Below are 17,210 nucleotides of genomic sequence, written 5' to 3' on the forward strand. Positions count from 1 at the left end.
TGCTTTTGTGCTGGGTACCCCGTGCAATTGTGTAACTGTGCGTCATGTGTGTGGAGGAATTTGCAACCTACAAAGCTTCAGTGTCCTTGGCCTGGGAGCCGTGATGAGCAAAGTAACTGCATTTTGCTTCTGTTTTGAGGAGGGGATGGGGGAACAGAATGTGCTTCTTTGTTCAGAGCAAATGTTGCTGATTCTGTTTACCTACAGCTATGTGAAGTTCTGACAAAATGCCGATTTCCAGCTGTAAAGATAATTTGAAGTAACTGCTCTCTGGCTTTCTGGGGCTTAAGGAATGAACTGTTCTGTGGAAGTTGTAAAATACCAAGGGTGTCTTGCAGTGATAATATCCTCTGTGTGTGTTCGCTTTCCTGAGATGACTTTTACCAAATGGTGGCTCCACAAACTACGCTTTTATATTTGGGTCACTAAATGCCATCACCTTTACAGTGCTTTCAGTAAGTTCTCTGAAGGTAACTTATGGTCTGCAAGAAATGCTGACAGTGACTCCAAGTGTGAGTAACAAAATCAGAACTTAAATGTTCTGTGTATGTGCTCTTAAAAATTCTTTTGTAGAAATTGTCACCATTTGCATTTTTATTTCCTGCTCTTTCTCAGTTTATTCAGTTAGGTGGGTATTTGAAAAATAGCTTCCATTTGAGAAATGGAGAGTTGGGCTGATACTGCACATACAGATCATAGGAGATTGTTATTTGAGTTCACGTTTATTACAAATGTGATTAGGGATTGAGCAGATGTTGCATTTTCCTAAGTAATGTGACTGGTTTTAAGGAACTCGGGTATGGTTCCCATACTTCCTTGTTAGCTTAGCAGGTATGAAAAGTTCCTGAAAATGAAGAACTCAAACATTTTGAGTCTTCCAGATAGAAGTTTGGCCTTGCACTTTGTTTTATTCTTGTATTAACTATCACTGTAGAACAAAATAATTACAATTCCATCCCAGCCTGAAGACATGACAATGAGAACTTGCTGTCTGGAAAACAAGGAAGTTATTTTGGTTTGGAGAGGCCAAGAGACCTGTATCAGTATTGCAGCACTTGCTATCAAGTGACAGATTGTGGCTAAGGAGAGATAGTTACTTTTATTGAGTTGGTGCCATGTTATCTTGTGAATTAAAGGAAGACCTTGGTGTTCAGGGCTATCAAGCTTGTAACCTTCATGAACACCACATTCACACCCTCCCCTTTCCCCCCCCCCCCCCCCCCCCCCAAGGAATTTGTTACCTTGAGCTCACTTGCTACAGAGTGAACCCAATAGTTGAGATGAAAGAAAACTTGAGCCTTTCTTGTTTTCCTGTGTCTCTTGAGACTTCACTTGTAAATCACTAAAAATGCTACACTTCTTGGACATAGTTTCTTACTAAAGAAACTATTTCTGTGATTTCTACCAAAGAAGAGTTGTGAATTAAAGTGAACCCCTGCTTCCCCTTATGGTACTGATGTCATTCATTTAGGTCTCTAAAAAAATGTTTTGCAGGGACATAAAACTTCAGCTTTTGAGTACCTTGTGAGCTTACTGAATACCTTTAATTGATTTTAATTTTTCACTGTCATTTATGCTCATTTGGAACCATAGGAAACCTTATTAATATGACTGTATCCTCTAACTTTTTTGGGTGTATACCATGACTAATTCTCTTTTACTCTGTTAAAGTATTTATGAATTCTGTGATTTGGTGTTGATGGTTGATACTTTTTTTACTACTTTTTTTTTTTTTTTTAGCAAATGGTACAATCATTACTTTCCAAAATACCTCAGTGAAAGAAGATTGAAATTTGGATTATACCTGGTTTAGTTTAGTTGACTTTCTCCTTTTATTAAAAGGGTGAAGAGGCTTGTATTTTTAATGCTGAGTAACAAAAACACTTGCATCTTAGAAAGGATGTCTAAATTCTTTCCATAAGAGAGAATATAAAAAGTTGCCTAAAAATGTATAACACCTTGTAGTGTGAAATCTGCCGTCACCTGTATGGAACTACTGTTTTCCAGAGTAAGACTTTACTAACTAGGATGTATGCTGAGACTTCTGATTGCATTATGGTTAATGGAGGAGAAATATAGCTGGAGGATCTAGTTATGCATAATAAGAAATACAGAGCTTGAATCCAAGCAGGTTTGTTTTTATGTAAGAGTGAAGTGTGCTGCCTTTCTGGTGTAAGCTCTTCCATTTCTTTAGTCTAAATTATTTCACAAAGCAAAGTTGATTTTTTTGGTGAACTCTTGTATTAGCCTTGTGAAATGTTTACTGCATCCTGGATACCTTTGATGCCTTTAAAAACATAGGCAGGGAAGGGAAAATAAAAAAAGCCCTATTTCTGCTTTGAGAACCTCATCATCCAAGCAGAACATCAGGATTTCAGCCATGTGGAAGTTATACAGATGTCTAACTTCTTGTCTCTTCCAGCAGTCCCATTCACTGTATCGGTTGTATATGTCTCTGCTGAGGCTTTCCTGCCCTATTTGTTGGTTGTTTTTTTTTAATGGCCTTGTTTTAAAGGATTATTTCCCATATTGGATTTCTTTCAGGGGGAGGGCAGGGGGGAATGCTGTAGATTGTGCATGGATATAACTTAATTTCTGCTACAAAGTGAATTTCTTTTCTCGGCTTTCATGCAGATGCTCTATGCTGATAAAGCAGTTAAGTCTAATTGACATAAAGAGACACCACTGTCTTAGACTAGCGATTAAGTTTTTTGCTTGTTAGAATAACTTTCCATCATGCACAAAGGGGAAGTTTAAACTAAAAAAAACACCTGATTTTTGCCTTTCTAGGAAACGTCATTTTGTACCTGTTAGGAAGAACTTAGGTCAGTAGCTTTTCTTATTAGAAAAGTTTTCTTACTAGTAACACTAGATAGTCTTATTTCTTCTTGGATACTGCTGAGAAACTTACCTTGTGTAGGGTCTAGGACTTTCAGTGGAACTACAATTTGCACTCAAGTACTAACATGATAAGTAATTTTGCCTGAATAGTGGCATTGGGCATAGAAATTGGTGCCCTTGCATTAAAATAGCTGTGGTTAATTCATTCTTATTTGCTTGAGTAGAAGTTTAATATTAAGGTCAGAAGAAGTCAGTAGGAAAAAAAATACAGCCTTTATAAAAGGCAATTTTCTTGCTTTAAGTGGCTTGCTAATAGATTTTGAAGAGGTTTTAAACACCGGGAAGTAGCATACCCTTCATAACATAGATATAAGACACTAGAAACAGCAAACAAAAAAGGGGGAATAGCCAGTATCTGACTCTTAGCTGTATCTGATTTTTAAGTTTCCTGAGGATTGAGTTAAATATTGTAACAACTGATGTGTGGCTGAATTTGTACTACAAAGGTCTGTTGCTGTGCTGAACTCTACTGGCCTACTGAAATCACTGGGACACTATGAATCAGGTTGGGATTTTCCAATGTGTGAAATTCAGCTGAAATATTTTGCTGCCTTGTAGTTTTGTGATGTCATTTGTTAAATGGTGAAATAGGAAACACTTCCCAACCACTCTGCCTTCTGAACAAAAGAAGTTTTGTAGGCATTTTTACAAGCATACCAGGGTATGTGTTAATTTTTACTTTGAAACGTAGGGGCTTATCTTCAAAATCACAGGTAGCGATTATTTGTGTCTGGCTTTTTTAAATACTACTTTAATTCTGTGCCACCCAGGTATAACACTTTATACATGTCAATTTAAAGTATCTGTTATTTAAATGCTTAACTGGGCTGTAGTTCAGCAATTTAGGAAATGGATTAAGTGTTGAATGTTAGTCTGTCAATAAAGGTGCTTATTGTTAATGAAGAGTTTTTGCATTTATTTCCCAATATTCTTTGATTACAACTTTATTGACACTTTTTTCCTGTAACAAGGTCTGTTCAAAGGCTGGAACTATTCTGTCAAGTCTGTGCCAGACTGGAAATAAATTTGCAGCTGGTGGGTTTTGGTTTCTGAGAATAAGCAGAGTGTTACCTTTCTACTTGACTCTTAAGTAGATTCTTTTAGATCCTGGAAGAGGAATGTAAACAGGCATTTATTTTGCAGAACTTTGACTTGTGATAGTAAAATAATTCAAGATACTGCTTGGAAAGTAATCTTGCCATACTGCTTGATATTACCAGGAATATCATAAACTAAGTGGATGCATGAACAAGGCAGGCAGAGCATCAGTAAGGCAAAAAAGGTATGCACAATCTTCAAAACTGAAAACCAACAGGTATGTAATAATCCCGTGTCATCCCAAATGTGCTGATGGCAGAAAACTCCAGAATGTCCTGACCTTCGGTTAGGTTCCTATCTGTATATGAAGGGGAGGAGCTTGGCTTCTGGGAATGTTTTTGTAGTGAAGTTGACTTAATTTTGTTTGATACCATAAAGCAGAGATTCAGAAGTGCTATTACAAAAGCTTGGAAAAGAGAAAGTCAATACACTAGAGAGAGATTGACAGGCTTCTTAAAACACAGATAACTTTGTTTTGCTGCCTTTGTGCTGAGAGTTCTTCAGCAAATGGCAACCAAGAGCTCTTCCATCTCCGCACCTTATTGTTGCATACAGAAAAAATACTGTGAAGAGCACAATGGAAGATGGTAGAGAATGGAGCAGTGTAGTGGATCCTGGATCTCTGCTGGGGATGTCAGCTTGCTCAGCTTGCATGAAGAATATGAGTCTTTGAAGAGAGTATCTCAGATCTATTTGCTTAAGGCTGGTCAGGCATTTCAGCCCTTCTGTGCTTTCTCAAGGACTTGCTTACAGTGCAGTCCTTGCCTTTCTGGGAAGTGAGAGAGGGAAGGGGAGCTAACAGGTGCTCATGTGAGTGTGTAAAACCAGGCAGAGCAGGTGCAGTTTCAGTGAAGGACCCCCATGCTTCTGCTGCTGAAAAGGGGTTTGGTTTTAGGAGGGGGTTCTACAGTTTGTTGTTTTGGTAGGTGGTTGGTTGGTTTCTTTGCTTCCAAATAAATACATCTTCCCAAAATGGGAAAATATGAAGAAAACTGCACTGGGGCAGAAGTGAAGGCTTGGGAAGGCTCAGTGGCAAGAAATCAGGGAGGTGCCCCCAGAATAAACAGACTCCCAAATCAGGAAGATCCCTGAATGCCAGGCAGAGATTTTGGAGCCCTGCCTCAGCTATAAAAAGTCTAGATGGATTGTGACTTTGCTGTTAGTGAAGCAGAACCTTCTAGAAAATGGCCTTCCAGCTCAAGCTGAGGATATTTTGGGGAAGACAATGGGCTTCCTTGGCATCTTCATTCTAGATGGTCTTCCTTTTTCCTCCACATTAATTGTAAATCTGTTGTTTCTGTTAATGGAGAGCAGTCACTTGCCAATGGCGAGTTCTGTCTACACTTGGAAGAAACCCTTGCCCAGGTCCTGTGTGTCTCAGCCTTCCAGGGTCAGCAGGAGTATGAAGGGTGCCACTAAAGCTGTGCTGTGTGTATTAACCCTTCAGTGTAGAAAGAAAACGAAGCGCAGAAAGTTTGGAATGTGTATGTCAGTTGCTGACAAGCCTAGAGGGTGGGAGCCTGCCCAAAGACGTTTATAATTTCACATCAGGCATGTTAGACCTGTTGAGGGAAATTACAGAGTTTAATTAATTCTCTCTTGGCTTTACTCAAAATTTCTTACTGACATTACAGATTTTGTAGAATTCCGTAGAATTTCTGGGCAACCCCAGTGTTAGTTTGCATCTGATGTTTGTTGGCTAGCTGGGGCTTACTGGCTAGCTCATCTGAGTGCCTTTCAAGAAAAACTCCTGCAGGAATTCCCTTGTGTGAAGCAACTGAAAGGGGTGGTGATGCAGTCTGCTTTTGGCTTCCAGTAAGATCCATAGCAGCATCAGTACAAAGCTATTGCATACCAACACTCAGAACATCAGGTTCTGAGATTCTTTATTGCCCTATTTTCACCACTGCCTTGTGCATGGATCAGCCAATGTGCTCATATCTCTGCCCACTGGTCCTTTAGGAGGATGATGACAGGATGTTCCTTCCCTCTTTTGAGTGAAGTCTAGGCAGAGAGGCAGCCGAGGAATCCAATAGTACAATATAAATAGTAAGGTTGCAAAACTGCCATGTAAGAAAGCAAAGGTTAAAATCTGATTGCATTCACCTGCCCACGGAGAAAGCTTTGCGAGGTAAGGGCAGCATTCTGCTAACAGCACTGCAAAGGAGACCCATGAGTCATCTGATCTGCTTCATCATACATTGCTAAGTTATAGGCTGTTGGCACTTCTGCCACTCCATGTTCAGTTGTGACAGAGCCAGATAGAGAATATTAATTAGAACACACAGTATTGTGATAAGGAGAGGAGAATATTCTTTCCTAAATGACACAGTTGCAGTAATTCAGTGATGGGTTAAATTTTGTTGGTACGTGTTTAGCAGGATCTCTAATGAACTAAAAGTGAACTGCAATATTAAACAAAGTGCAGGTGAGAAAATGAGCTTGTTGGGGTACTGACACCAACCTTAGTAAGCTGCAGAACAACTCCAGTGTGTCACAAACTGACATCTGACACACAGCAAAAGTAGCCTTGTTCTCCAAAGACATAAAAATGGCCTTAGAGCTATGAAAGTGCTTTAGAATGTCTGCTTTCTCCCTCCCAATTAGGTGGCAGACTTTCCTATTGAGCAAAAATATCATGGGGAAACTTTGTGCTGAATTATAGCAGAAAATAACAGATTCCTCTGCTTTTTATGCACACACTTTCTCTTAATGCCCACTTGTATCAGTCAGGGGAGTATCTTCCCATACCAGTACTGTTTCAGAAGTTCATGTAAGTTGTAGTCTAGCTTCTCTATCTGATCTTTCCTAATTTCTGACTTTGAAGAGTTTTTCTTTTCCTCAGCCGTATCCCTCAGCAGTTTTATGTGCCATCCAAGCAATGAATTCATTACTCAAATTTGTGTGATTTAGTAATTTCCTGGCACAATGATTCCAAAACACGTGGGAGGAAAAACGGAAGGATTTTTCCATCTCCAGGTGTTTACTGGCCTAATCCTTGCTCTTGACCATTCTGAATGGCTTTTTGTAGAGCTGCATTTCTACCGCTTGTCAAGCGTAGTGTCTGAGAGACCATGCAGTCAGAGTGTGCAGCTGAAGGTGATGGGAAGCAAGCTCATTCTGATGTACCTCACCACTCTTGCATTTCTAGCTTTGAACTTCTGGAGCTGTTTTCCACAATTTCCATAAGATGAAAAGCATCACTTTTTTACAATTGCCTGCTTTACTAATCAGTGTTTGAGATGCAATATTGAGGCTTTATTCCCTACTCAAGCAAACATGCTGAGTTTACAGTGGCAGCCTGCCAGAAGCCTCAGGGGTTCACCTGTGCTGAAGTGAGGTAAATGAACAGCACACCCAAAGCAGCTCTTCACTGTGGGATACAGCAGCACACTAATGGTCTCCATGTGTCACTGGACACCACATACCCCACCAGCTAGTGGCAATGACAGAGCAGTGTGAATTGGGTGCATTAGAAGGCAAAAAGCCAGTCTTAATTCAAGAATGTACTTATTTATGAAATTGATGTGTATTTATGTTGAGTGTCACAATAAAACCGTTAAGCTTCCTTACATATTTGCAGTTGGACATGTGTAGACTTACTGCTGAGTCAGCCTGGCCATGTGGGTGACCTGTGTGGTTCTCCAGGGAATGTCTCTGCTTCCCCAAGCGCCTCCAGTTTCAGGGTTACGAAGCCAATTCCTGTAAAAACAATTTGGTATTTGAGAGCATCATTAATTCCAATTTACCCTTCCTTGGTGTAGTGATAAATAATGGAACTAGATAACATTAGAAGAGACATTTGTTCAGCCTCTACAAACTTCTTACATACCTGCCCAAAAATGCTTAGAAGGAGCTGTCATAAGAAAAGGAAGAGAACTTCTGGCAACAGTCTCAGATGCTCTGTTGTTTAATTGTTCAGTCATCTGTAAGCCATGTAGTATAATGTAGTTTTATTTTGACTCTCATCAACTGCTTTGCTGTTTTAGTACCCCTGTCTTCAGTACGGAGTGACTGGAAGGTTGCCAAGTAAAGGGAAATCTGTGTCTGAACAGCCGGGAGGGATAATATGTAAATCTGTTGGAAAGAGGCAATTAAAGGCAGTTTTGAGATATAATGGAAAATAGACAATATTGAGCTTCATCAGAAAAGTCAACGTAAACAGCAGCTACTGTACTACGTCTCTGAAGTGAACTTGTTGCTTTAAATAACTGCATTCTACAGAAAACAGATGGATCATGAAATCTGTGAGCAGGCTTCCAGAAAACAGTTTTGGTCTTCAGGAACATGTCCATGTTGATGTTCAGTGTGCCCTCCTGGCACAAGAGGACTAAAGGCAGCTTCTCCTGCTGTTGTATTTACATAACACGGAGAGGAGCTGGAAAGTTGGATTACATGCAAGACAAATATAGCTGAAAATAATACTGCATGTCATATGTAACTATGAATGGACATGAACACAGAGGAAGTGCTATCTGAGATAAGCAGTACAATAAGCGCAGCCTTCATTGCTTCGTTAACCCAACAGATGAGGAGGTAACACACCAGTGAAACAAATCAGGAAGCCCTGACTAACCAGAGGGACCATTCTGACAGTTTACCAGAATCTTGGTGTCACCATCAAATCCAGCTGCATGGGATTTTTACAAGAGTGGGTGGATTGGGAAAAGTCAGAGCATTCCAAAATATTTAACTTTTTATTACAAATGAGGATGGATTCAGGCTGGTTTAATCTTACAGCCTATGTTTGACTGCCCTTGTTTTGAAATCATTGATCAAAAAGCTCAAGATTTCCTGTATTCTACCAGACATTTATGCAGCTGCTTGTTGGCCCCCTTTGTGACTGAACATGATCAGTCACAGCCCAGACATTGCAAATCAAGCTCCTGTTTGCAGACACAAACTTGGCAATATGCATTAACTGAACATAGTTCTTGCATCAGGCAACACATCATGTGCTGTCTCAGTCACATTCCGAACTAGAAGAGAAACATGCAGATATTTCAGGATCTTTGGGAGCGCCTGTGAAAGTGGTTATTTCTTAACATTAAACTTGTTTTTTGATTCTTGAGTGCTCCTCTTCCAGCATAACCAAAGAAACATGAGAAGAGCTGCTTAACAGTTGTGTTTCAGTCTTTATGAAATAGAAATTGATAAAAACATGCACAAGGTGACTCACTTCATCAGCTAGGATGGAAAAAGGAAAATTCTGACACCGGGACTAGGAATCATACCTTTGCTTCCAGGATGCATCATTGCATGGTGCAGGAAGAGGGAGGCAACAAAAAGCTACTTCAAATAATTGGATCTCCACACATTCTTTTTTTAAATTAATACTTCATTAAATAATGTTTTTTACATACCAAAGTTCTTCAATGAAATGCAACAACAAAATACTAAAGAAATGGTTTAATTAGCACTTCACAGGCTTTCCCTTTTATTTTTGCATTTACTAAAGATACTCTGCATACCTGGACCAGCACAGTTTGCCAAAAATCAATGTCACCTTTTTATATTGCAGGGCACCTCTCAGGCCTTCAGAAAAGCACAAAGTACCAAATCCTCCTTTAAGTCAGAAAGACCTTTCTAAAAAGATGGGTACTTCTAAAAAAAAAATAACTATACTCTAAAAAAAAAGAGGTTTTCTCCCTTTATTTAACATTCCTCATACAAGTAGTATCAGTTACACCAAAAGCATCAGCATAAAGGGAGGGGCATCTAAACTTGTCCTAGTGACAGGGTAACAAACATGCTTATTTATTGCTTCTGCTGGCACTGGTTAGGAGTTTTTTTAAAGGTAATTTAGACATTTCTTTATGAGGACTTAGAGCATGTAAGTCTGTGCTTATCTACAGTTTATTGTAACTCAGCTGTCTTGCTTGTTGTTTTCTCTAAAACCTAAAAAGCAGCAAACAGGTATCATTGTTGAATCTCTCTGGGAAACATCCTTGTGTTGTGTTTGTGTCTTGAATATTCTAGTTAAGACTGAAGCTCCAGAAAAGCCAGTCTGTTACATTCAGCTTATATAGGCCATTAAGAACAGTGAAATGCAAAGAACTTCCATTAAAACCTGTTCCACAAACAATTCAAGACAGAGAAAGCCAAGCGTGAGTAAGAAAATTAGGGTGACTTTTATCTTCAGCTTCATGAAATCCTACGAGCTGATAGGAAAACACAGTGCCTTTGTGTTGTGTTAAATAGCATTACATGGTCTAACAAAAACCCGGTTTTGAAGGGGAGAACATAGTACAGGAAATAATGGTGTTTTCAGGAGGGGATTTCTGAACCTATCTTTAAAGTTAATGTGGGCAAAGGTACAGATTCATACAAAAGCAGGAATCTGGGCATAAAGAAAGGGAACAAAAATATTTCATGAACAATGAAACTAAATCAAGAAGGTGCAGACCTTGGTCAAAGGTTCTTTTTTTCCATGATTTAGGTTGACTGCTTCATAGACCTGTCAGTAAGGGTTGAACTCCCACTTCAGCCATTCCTTCGAAATAAAAGTCTCTCTCCACTCTCTGGCTGCTATTCTCATGAGACTTGCAGAAATCGAGTATCTTTGAGCTTATTCTGCTCCATCATGGACAGCTGAATTTGGCCAATGTTCTCAAAACTTATTATGGTGTGGAGAAGAAAACAGGCAACCATAGGGAAGGCATAGTCATAAAAGACTTGCTCCCTTCTGGGGCCAAAGGGAATTCATAGCTTGTGAATTTAGAGAGTGCTTCTTTCCAGGATTAAAAGGAGAGGAAATATATCATAAAGGCCCTGTAGAAAATTAAGTCTGTTTACCATCTGCATGGTTTACTACTATACTCTAAAACGTAATGAGGTTTCTGCTTTTCTTGGCTTTCTTCTGTTTCCTGGATAATATAATAATGTTAAGAAAATGAATACTGAGGTTCCCCTGTCAAGGGTCTATTTCAAAGGAAATAGCTGAAAGGCCCTAACAGTCAATATATTCAACATTTCCTCAATCACCCTATTAATCTGCAATTAGAAAACATTGGCTCATTCAGTTTTGCTGTAGGACAAAAACCAGAAGAAGCTTTCATGTCCTTTCCAGCCTTTTATTCTTGTATCCTACTTATGCACACTTACTGGTTATGCTTCTAAATGGCATTTAACCACTCAGACCATTTAGACTAAGATTTTACTTGGTCTGCCTAAGTGCAGCTTGGTTTCTGTCATTCCAGAGGGAGTGAAATCAGCAATAGATGAACACTTGAATTATATTAGCTACCCCCTTTCTTTCCATTAGTTATATTTTCAAAGAACACGTTTACCCTCTATCCACTTGATGGATGAGCTGCCAGAGAAAACACTCCGGAGGAATTCAGCTTCTAAAAAGGCTGGCGTAGCAAGCAGCCATGACCTGCCTGTCATGGTTTTGAGGACAGACATCGACTCCCATGCCCTTTATTGGGCTTTGCGTCACTGACCAGTGGACCTCTGTTTTTACAAGGTTGAGCTGGAGGAGTTGCAGTTTCAGCTGATAAACTGCTGTGCTGCAAGCCCTGGAGAACACAAGTGTCCAGAGAAGAAGCAAACAACTGTGTGAATGTACAGGGAGAATGAATGTCAGCACACTGCACAAAGACAGACAGAAATGGCTTCTGTAAGTGGAAATGCTTCTGGGAGGAAAGATACGTGTATTGTTTGCAAGTTACGAGTAAATTATGTATCATCATGGCATTCTCTGTGGGGAATCTAAAGACCTCCAGCCTGCACTGCTACTGCCTCTATACACTTCTGTTTATTTTGACATTAAATGCCATCAGAATCTATCATCTACAGCAGAGCTTTCCATGCACAGGAAATACAGGATGGGGCTTCACATACCAAACTAAATTCATGAAGTGACCTTTGTCAGGAGTTAAATCCACCATAATGGAGGTTTTCTTTGAAATACTAAGCGTGGAGAACACTTCTCCTGCCAGAGAATGATCTAGAGGGAATTTAAACATTAAATAGTTACATAGTAAATAACTGCAACAGAATCTTTACATTTAAAGTAATTTCTCCAGAAACATTACAATTTTTACCAGTCTGCTCACAGGAGCTTGCACAATGACTTAGGAAAACCACAGAAGAAATCCATCCAGAGCCTCAAAGTGCTTTGTATGACCCACAGTTATGTGCTCAGTAAGAAGAACAGATGGGAAAAGGAGAATGGAACTCCATGCAAAAAGAACATTATTCAAATGGAATTCTGCACTAACATGGAGAATGACTGCAGGACATGTTCAAGGAGTGAGTTCTGGATGGGAGATGATGATAGGAGGCAGTTCTTCACTCAGCAGTGAGGAGCCTGTTGGAAGGAGAGGAGAGACAGACTGGAGGAAAAGGGAGGGCTCTGCTGTTTCCAGGAGACAAGCTGGAAAGAAGTCCAAGGGGTGAGGGTGTGGTTTGAAAAACAGGAGTACAATTTCAAACTGGAAAGCAAACAGGGCAGCTCTGGGATGCACGAAATGTCAGTTTTCTCTGTGCAAGACCAAATCAGAACTTCTGAAGTTGTTATGATGCTCTCTCTTTGCTGCACCACATCTTCATGCTGTGACTGTTGACACTGAGTTCCTAAGGCTTGCATTTATCTGTTAGGCAAAACACTGACTGACAGCACCAGATAGCACACAGCTGGGACAGATGTAGCTCATTCTGTGTTCAGCATCAGCTCTCCAGCAGTTTGCAGTGGTCAGCCACAAGCAAACAAGCACACTCAAGTCCAACCCGCAGAGTCCCTGTCACTTGGAGCTTTTCTTGTTCACACTCGGGCAGGTCTCCTGCTGTCAACAAGCAGTCGCTCTCCCGTATAGGCCAGAATATGTGCTGGTGCCTTGTAATTTGTTTATTTAAATCAAAACACTGAACTGGCCAAACATTTGCAAATTGAACAGATTTGTAGTTAAAGGGTAATTTGAACTGATGTGGAGGAAGACTCTAAGAGGAACGCTTTAAGAGAAATGCACATTGCTTTTCCACTGAGACCTCCTTAGCTTATTCTGTGGGAAGAAGTCTAGGAACATGCACAATACATACAATATTTTTGCATGTAAATAGCAGCCCCTCCAAGGCAAAAATGCAGCTCCTCTCAGGGCTGTTCCCTCATACTGAAAAAAGAGCATCAGGCTGTCATCCATAGAAGGAGCCAGAAAAGCAAGCATTTGGAGGAGAACAACCTCTGAAAAAACAGAAACATTTACCAGGAGCTTTTCCATCTGCGTTGTTAAGGGATTGCTAGGGATTACAGCCTTCTCAGCTGCAAAGCACTGTGGCTCTGCCTTTTATAAAGGAGCAAGAGAGTAGCAGTTAGCTAATCAGACGGCTACTAGCACAGCAAGCAATTAGAGATTCAAGACCCTTTACATTTCCTGTTAACAGACTACAAACTGTAGGAGAAATACCTTAAATAAGGCCAGTACCTTTCCATTGAGAGATCCCAAGCTAAATAGAAAAGGAGGTTAGAAGATTCAGTTAAAACATCCCTGCACACAGATGACTGAAGACAGGTCAGCCTTTTTAGCAGTGGAAGCTCAGCTAGCTGCAAAGTGAAGAGAAAATGGCAAAACACTTTTTGCATTTTGATTTGTGTCAAGATGTCAGAGGCTCTTCAGAGCTGGTATCACTTGCCAAGAACTACTCCTGTGACCTACAAAGCCAGGTGTTAAAAAGAGCAGATATTTAACCACAGAACAGCGTAAAGAAGGTACAAATGAGAAAGCCAGCAGCAGACCAAAGTGTGGAAAGCACTTCAACATACAGGGAGATTCTTTGTTTTACTGTGAAAATCATGGGATGTTGTAATTAGGATTTGGCCAGCTGGGAGTGGGCAGGAAGCACTGTATTATTAAAATTGGATTGAAGAAATATAACACACCTTTAATTTTAATTATACTTTAAAAGATATTTGATTTCCTTAGCCAGTGATCTCTCTAGTTCATGTCAGCAGTTTGGTGCCAGGCTACTAAGAGTGATTGCACACAGTACATAGTGATTTTTGTGCATGTGTAATTCTTGTTATTAAAAATCTCAGAGACAAACCTGTTCTTTCCTTTGTCACAATTTTCTTTAAAATACAAATGATATAAAAAAATGTATCCTATAACTGTGTGCATTACTTAAGAGATCCTACTTCATTTGTGACAGAAGTGATGAAAATCCGTGGTTCATTTTTTTCCAGAGTTAATTACCCATGAAATAGAAAGCAAAAGCCAGCAATTACTTTGAATATAAATAAATTGCTTCTATGAAGTGATTGTGAGCTGACAGAGGCAAACACAGAACAAGTTCAGTGTGCCAAAATGGGCTGGTTACAGGTCACATCCTGATGTCCCACTGATGGTCTGGTCTCTGCAGCACTTTTGACTTGCCCTCATTTAGAAATTTATGCAGCTAAAAGTGAACATCTCCTTACAAACATAGGGAGCTGGTGCTACTCAAACCCTTTTGAGGTCATGCAAAGGAAAAGTTGTCACCACCTCAGCTCCAGTTTTGCTTGCTTTTGAGAGAACAGACCTTGGTGCCTAACCCGAATCATGAGTCCTGCAGGAAGAGCTACAGATTCCAGATTTCCTGAGGGATTGGGCTTTAGCAGCACATCAGTTCCAGCACCTTCTGCTACCTGTTCAATGGGCTGTCCAGGTTTTGCAGACCTTTGGATCTTCTAAACACAGCAAAGGGGTTCCCATGGCTGCAGCCTGCAACTGCATGCTCCAGTAGGAACCAAGGTGTCTCTGCAGAGCCGTGCCTATGATTCCTTTGGAAACCTAACCCAGTTTTGGTAATTCCCAGCTCCATGTATTAAAAACAAATGAGGTTAAGTGAAAATAATGAGGTTTTAAATTGTAATATATTTTGAATTGTTTTAATCTGCCTTCTGGTTTTGAGTCTTCAGGGGTCCCTTGTTCAGCTTTTCTTTGCAACCCACAGCATGAGAAACTCATTTATGGTGCATTAAATCAGAGATTCTCCTGTAATCTTGTGCTTCCCAGAGCTTGGCTCTCTGAGAAAATGTGAACAACATGATGCTCCGGGTAAAACTGCTACAGCTAGCAACACCACAGCAGTTTCCTTCTCAAAGGATTACTGTAATTTAGGAGAAATGCTATAGCAGTAATGTTACCTTCACCTCCCTCGTCTGATGCTAATGGGCTGCCTAGGAGTGAGGGTAAAAGAGAAATGTTGATATACACCTGATATGCTGGACCCTTCACTTCTTATGCAGTTAACTTTCCAATTTGCCATGTCAGCTCTCTAGGGAAGGAGCCACATTTCTGTTTGGAAATCCAACAGGGAAGGACAGCTTTTCAAACATACCTGGCAACGGTCACAGAACTCCTCACCCACCTTCGGGCACGGCAGTAGGGAGCACAGCCCATGTGGAGCTATGGCCCGATGAAGGGTCACTGAGCCCCTCGAGGCTCCCGACGGCTGCACCAGGCGGTGCCTGCGCCAACCCCTGCGCCCTGATCCTGTCCACGGCTGGCAAAGGCCGCGCGTCCCCGCGCTCCGCTGGCCGGGACGAGCCGGTGTCCAACCGAGGAGGGGCAGAGCCGCTCTTTGCCACAACCAGACGCGACGGCAGGTGCTGGGGCAGGCCGCGGGGCTCGCAGCCAAGGGTCGCAGCCGAGCTGCGGGACCAGGACCCCCAAAGCGCTGAGGGGAGCATCACCCCCGGCACCCCCGCCCCTACTGCGGGGCAGGGCGAGAGAGACCCGCGGGGCACCAAGGGCCACCAGACCCCCGCCGTGCTGCAGACAGCTGGGGAGGGGGCCGCGTCACGTGGGTGCGTGTGGCAGCAGCGGAGGGATACAGGGCTGTGACACCCCACTGGCCGCAGCCGGGACTGGGAAGCCCCCCCATTCTTGTCGGGGTCCAGCCCTAGCCCCAGCACTAAGCGGGAGAGGGGAGCGGCAGGGGAGAGGAGGACGGCAGCGGGGTGAGGGCGGGCAAGAGGCGGGGGCCAAGAGGCGGGGGCAGAGGCGCCGCGGGGAGGGACTATTTGAGGAGACCCTGGCAGGCTGGTGAGGTGCGGAGTGATCCCGCCGTCAGAGTGAGCGGCCCCGAGCTGAGGCAGAAAAGGGCGGTGAGCCCGCGGGGCGCCATCCAGCGCGGCACTGCGCCTGCGCCGATCCCCCCTCCCCGCCGCTGCGTGGAGTGCAGCGGCGCCCGCCCTGCTACCACCGCCGGCCCCTGCCCCGCGCCCCGGCCCCGGGGAGCTCGCCCTCAGCCATGGCCCAAATACTGCCCATTCGCTTCCAGGAGCACTTCCAGGTGAGCGGAGGGGAGCGGTGGAGCTGCAGGGACGGGGTTCCCCCGCCTCTGTCTCACCCTGTCCCTGAGGAGAGTGGGGGGGCCGCGGCCTAGCCGGGCCGGGGGCGCGCTGAGGGGTGGGGGCCGGGCCGCGGGGAAGCCTTGGTGGGCGAGCCCCCTCATTCTCTGTGGTGCGGGGCAGCCGTCCCGCTGGGCGCCGCGGAGGTGAGTCCGCTCCCGGTGCGGTCCCTGGGGCTGCCGCCTCTATCCGTCCATCCATCCGCGGCCGCTTCTCCGCGGCGTGCGGAGCGACCGCGATTTGTGCAGAGTCACTCGCCGCCGGAGGGACCTCCCGCTCCGGGGAGGGGGAGGCGCTGGGCCGTGGCCGCGCTGTTCGCCCCGGGGGTACCCTGCTTCGGCTTAGGTGGGCGCCTGAGCTTTGTAGAGAGGGATCGGGGTTGTTCTCTTTTGCCTAAACTACTGCCAGCCTCCGGATGGCCGGGGCTCCAGGGATCCTATTTCTGTGCAGCTGGAACTGGGAGGAAATTGGTGAGATGAAGTGCAAGAAAACATTTGGACTTGAGAGCCTCTGTCCCTCGTTCCAAGCATAACTGTATTAAAAATAAAGGAAAACCCCAACCTCCCCAAAAATGACATAGTTCTGTTCTGAATAGCCTGTGAAAACCATAATGCCACTATTGGAGAAGATCCATGACTAATGGATGCAGCATAGACAAACCGGTTTATCTGTTTCCTTGTGAACTGGTGGTGAGGGAGGGTTGTAAATGGAATGAGAGCAGCAGGCTCTGAACATGCAGTTTAAGGCAGGAATTAAAGGAATTTGCTAAATGAATGAGAGAACAGGAAGTGGACTTGGCAAGTCATCCTTCTGTCTCTGGACCGCCCCTTTATGTCAAATCAGGCATCCATTTCAAATTATGAACTGGGTATCGTCC

The 17,210-nt window shown here is 42.9% G+C and overlaps 1 protein-coding gene and 1 long non-coding RNA gene across 7 annotated transcripts in view; one reads left to right on the forward strand and one right to left on the reverse strand.

Annotated features, from left to right (window-relative positions):
* Nucleotides 1-5,394: 5,394 nt before the first annotated feature.
* On the reverse strand, nucleotides 5,395-15,498 carry LOC130600255 (uncharacterized). 2 transcript variants are annotated; one of them, XR_008972416.1, is made up of 4 exons: nucleotides 15,319-15,498; nucleotides 7,832-8,076; nucleotides 7,573-7,701; nucleotides 5,395-5,561 (listed from the first exon to the last, which is right to left on the reverse strand). It is a non-coding gene; the product is annotated as an uncharacterized LOC130600255 (long non-coding RNA). The 2 variants fall into 2 exon arrangements; XR_008972415.1 differs by lacking the exon at nucleotides 7,832-8,076.
* A 700-nt stretch (nucleotides 15,499-16,198) lies between these two features.
* The window catches only part of CLTCL1 (clathrin heavy chain like 1), a 36,613-nt gene continuing 35,601 nt past the window's right edge, over nucleotides 16,199-17,210 (forward strand). For all 5 annotated transcript variants that reach the window (XR_008972394.1, XR_008972395.1, XM_057411303.1 and 2 more), the window contains exon 1: nucleotides 16,199-16,275. Coding sequence is in view for 3 of the 5 variants with exons in the window: in XM_057411303.1 (XP_057267286.1) it covers nucleotides 16,234-16,275 (42 nt within the window). In the remaining 2 variants the exon portion in view is untranslated. The remainder of the gene's footprint in view (nucleotides 16,276-17,210) is intronic.

Source organism: Pezoporus wallicus, unplaced genomic scaffold (assembly GCF_028554395.1).
Source record: "Pezoporus wallicus isolate ANWC-B61680 ecotype Strahan unplaced genomic scaffold, APGP_CSIRO_Pwel_v1 contig_6401, whole genome shotgun sequence".
In the NCBI taxonomy this organism is placed as follows: domain Eukaryota; kingdom Metazoa; phylum Chordata; class Aves; order Psittaciformes; family Psittacidae; genus Pezoporus; species Pezoporus wallicus.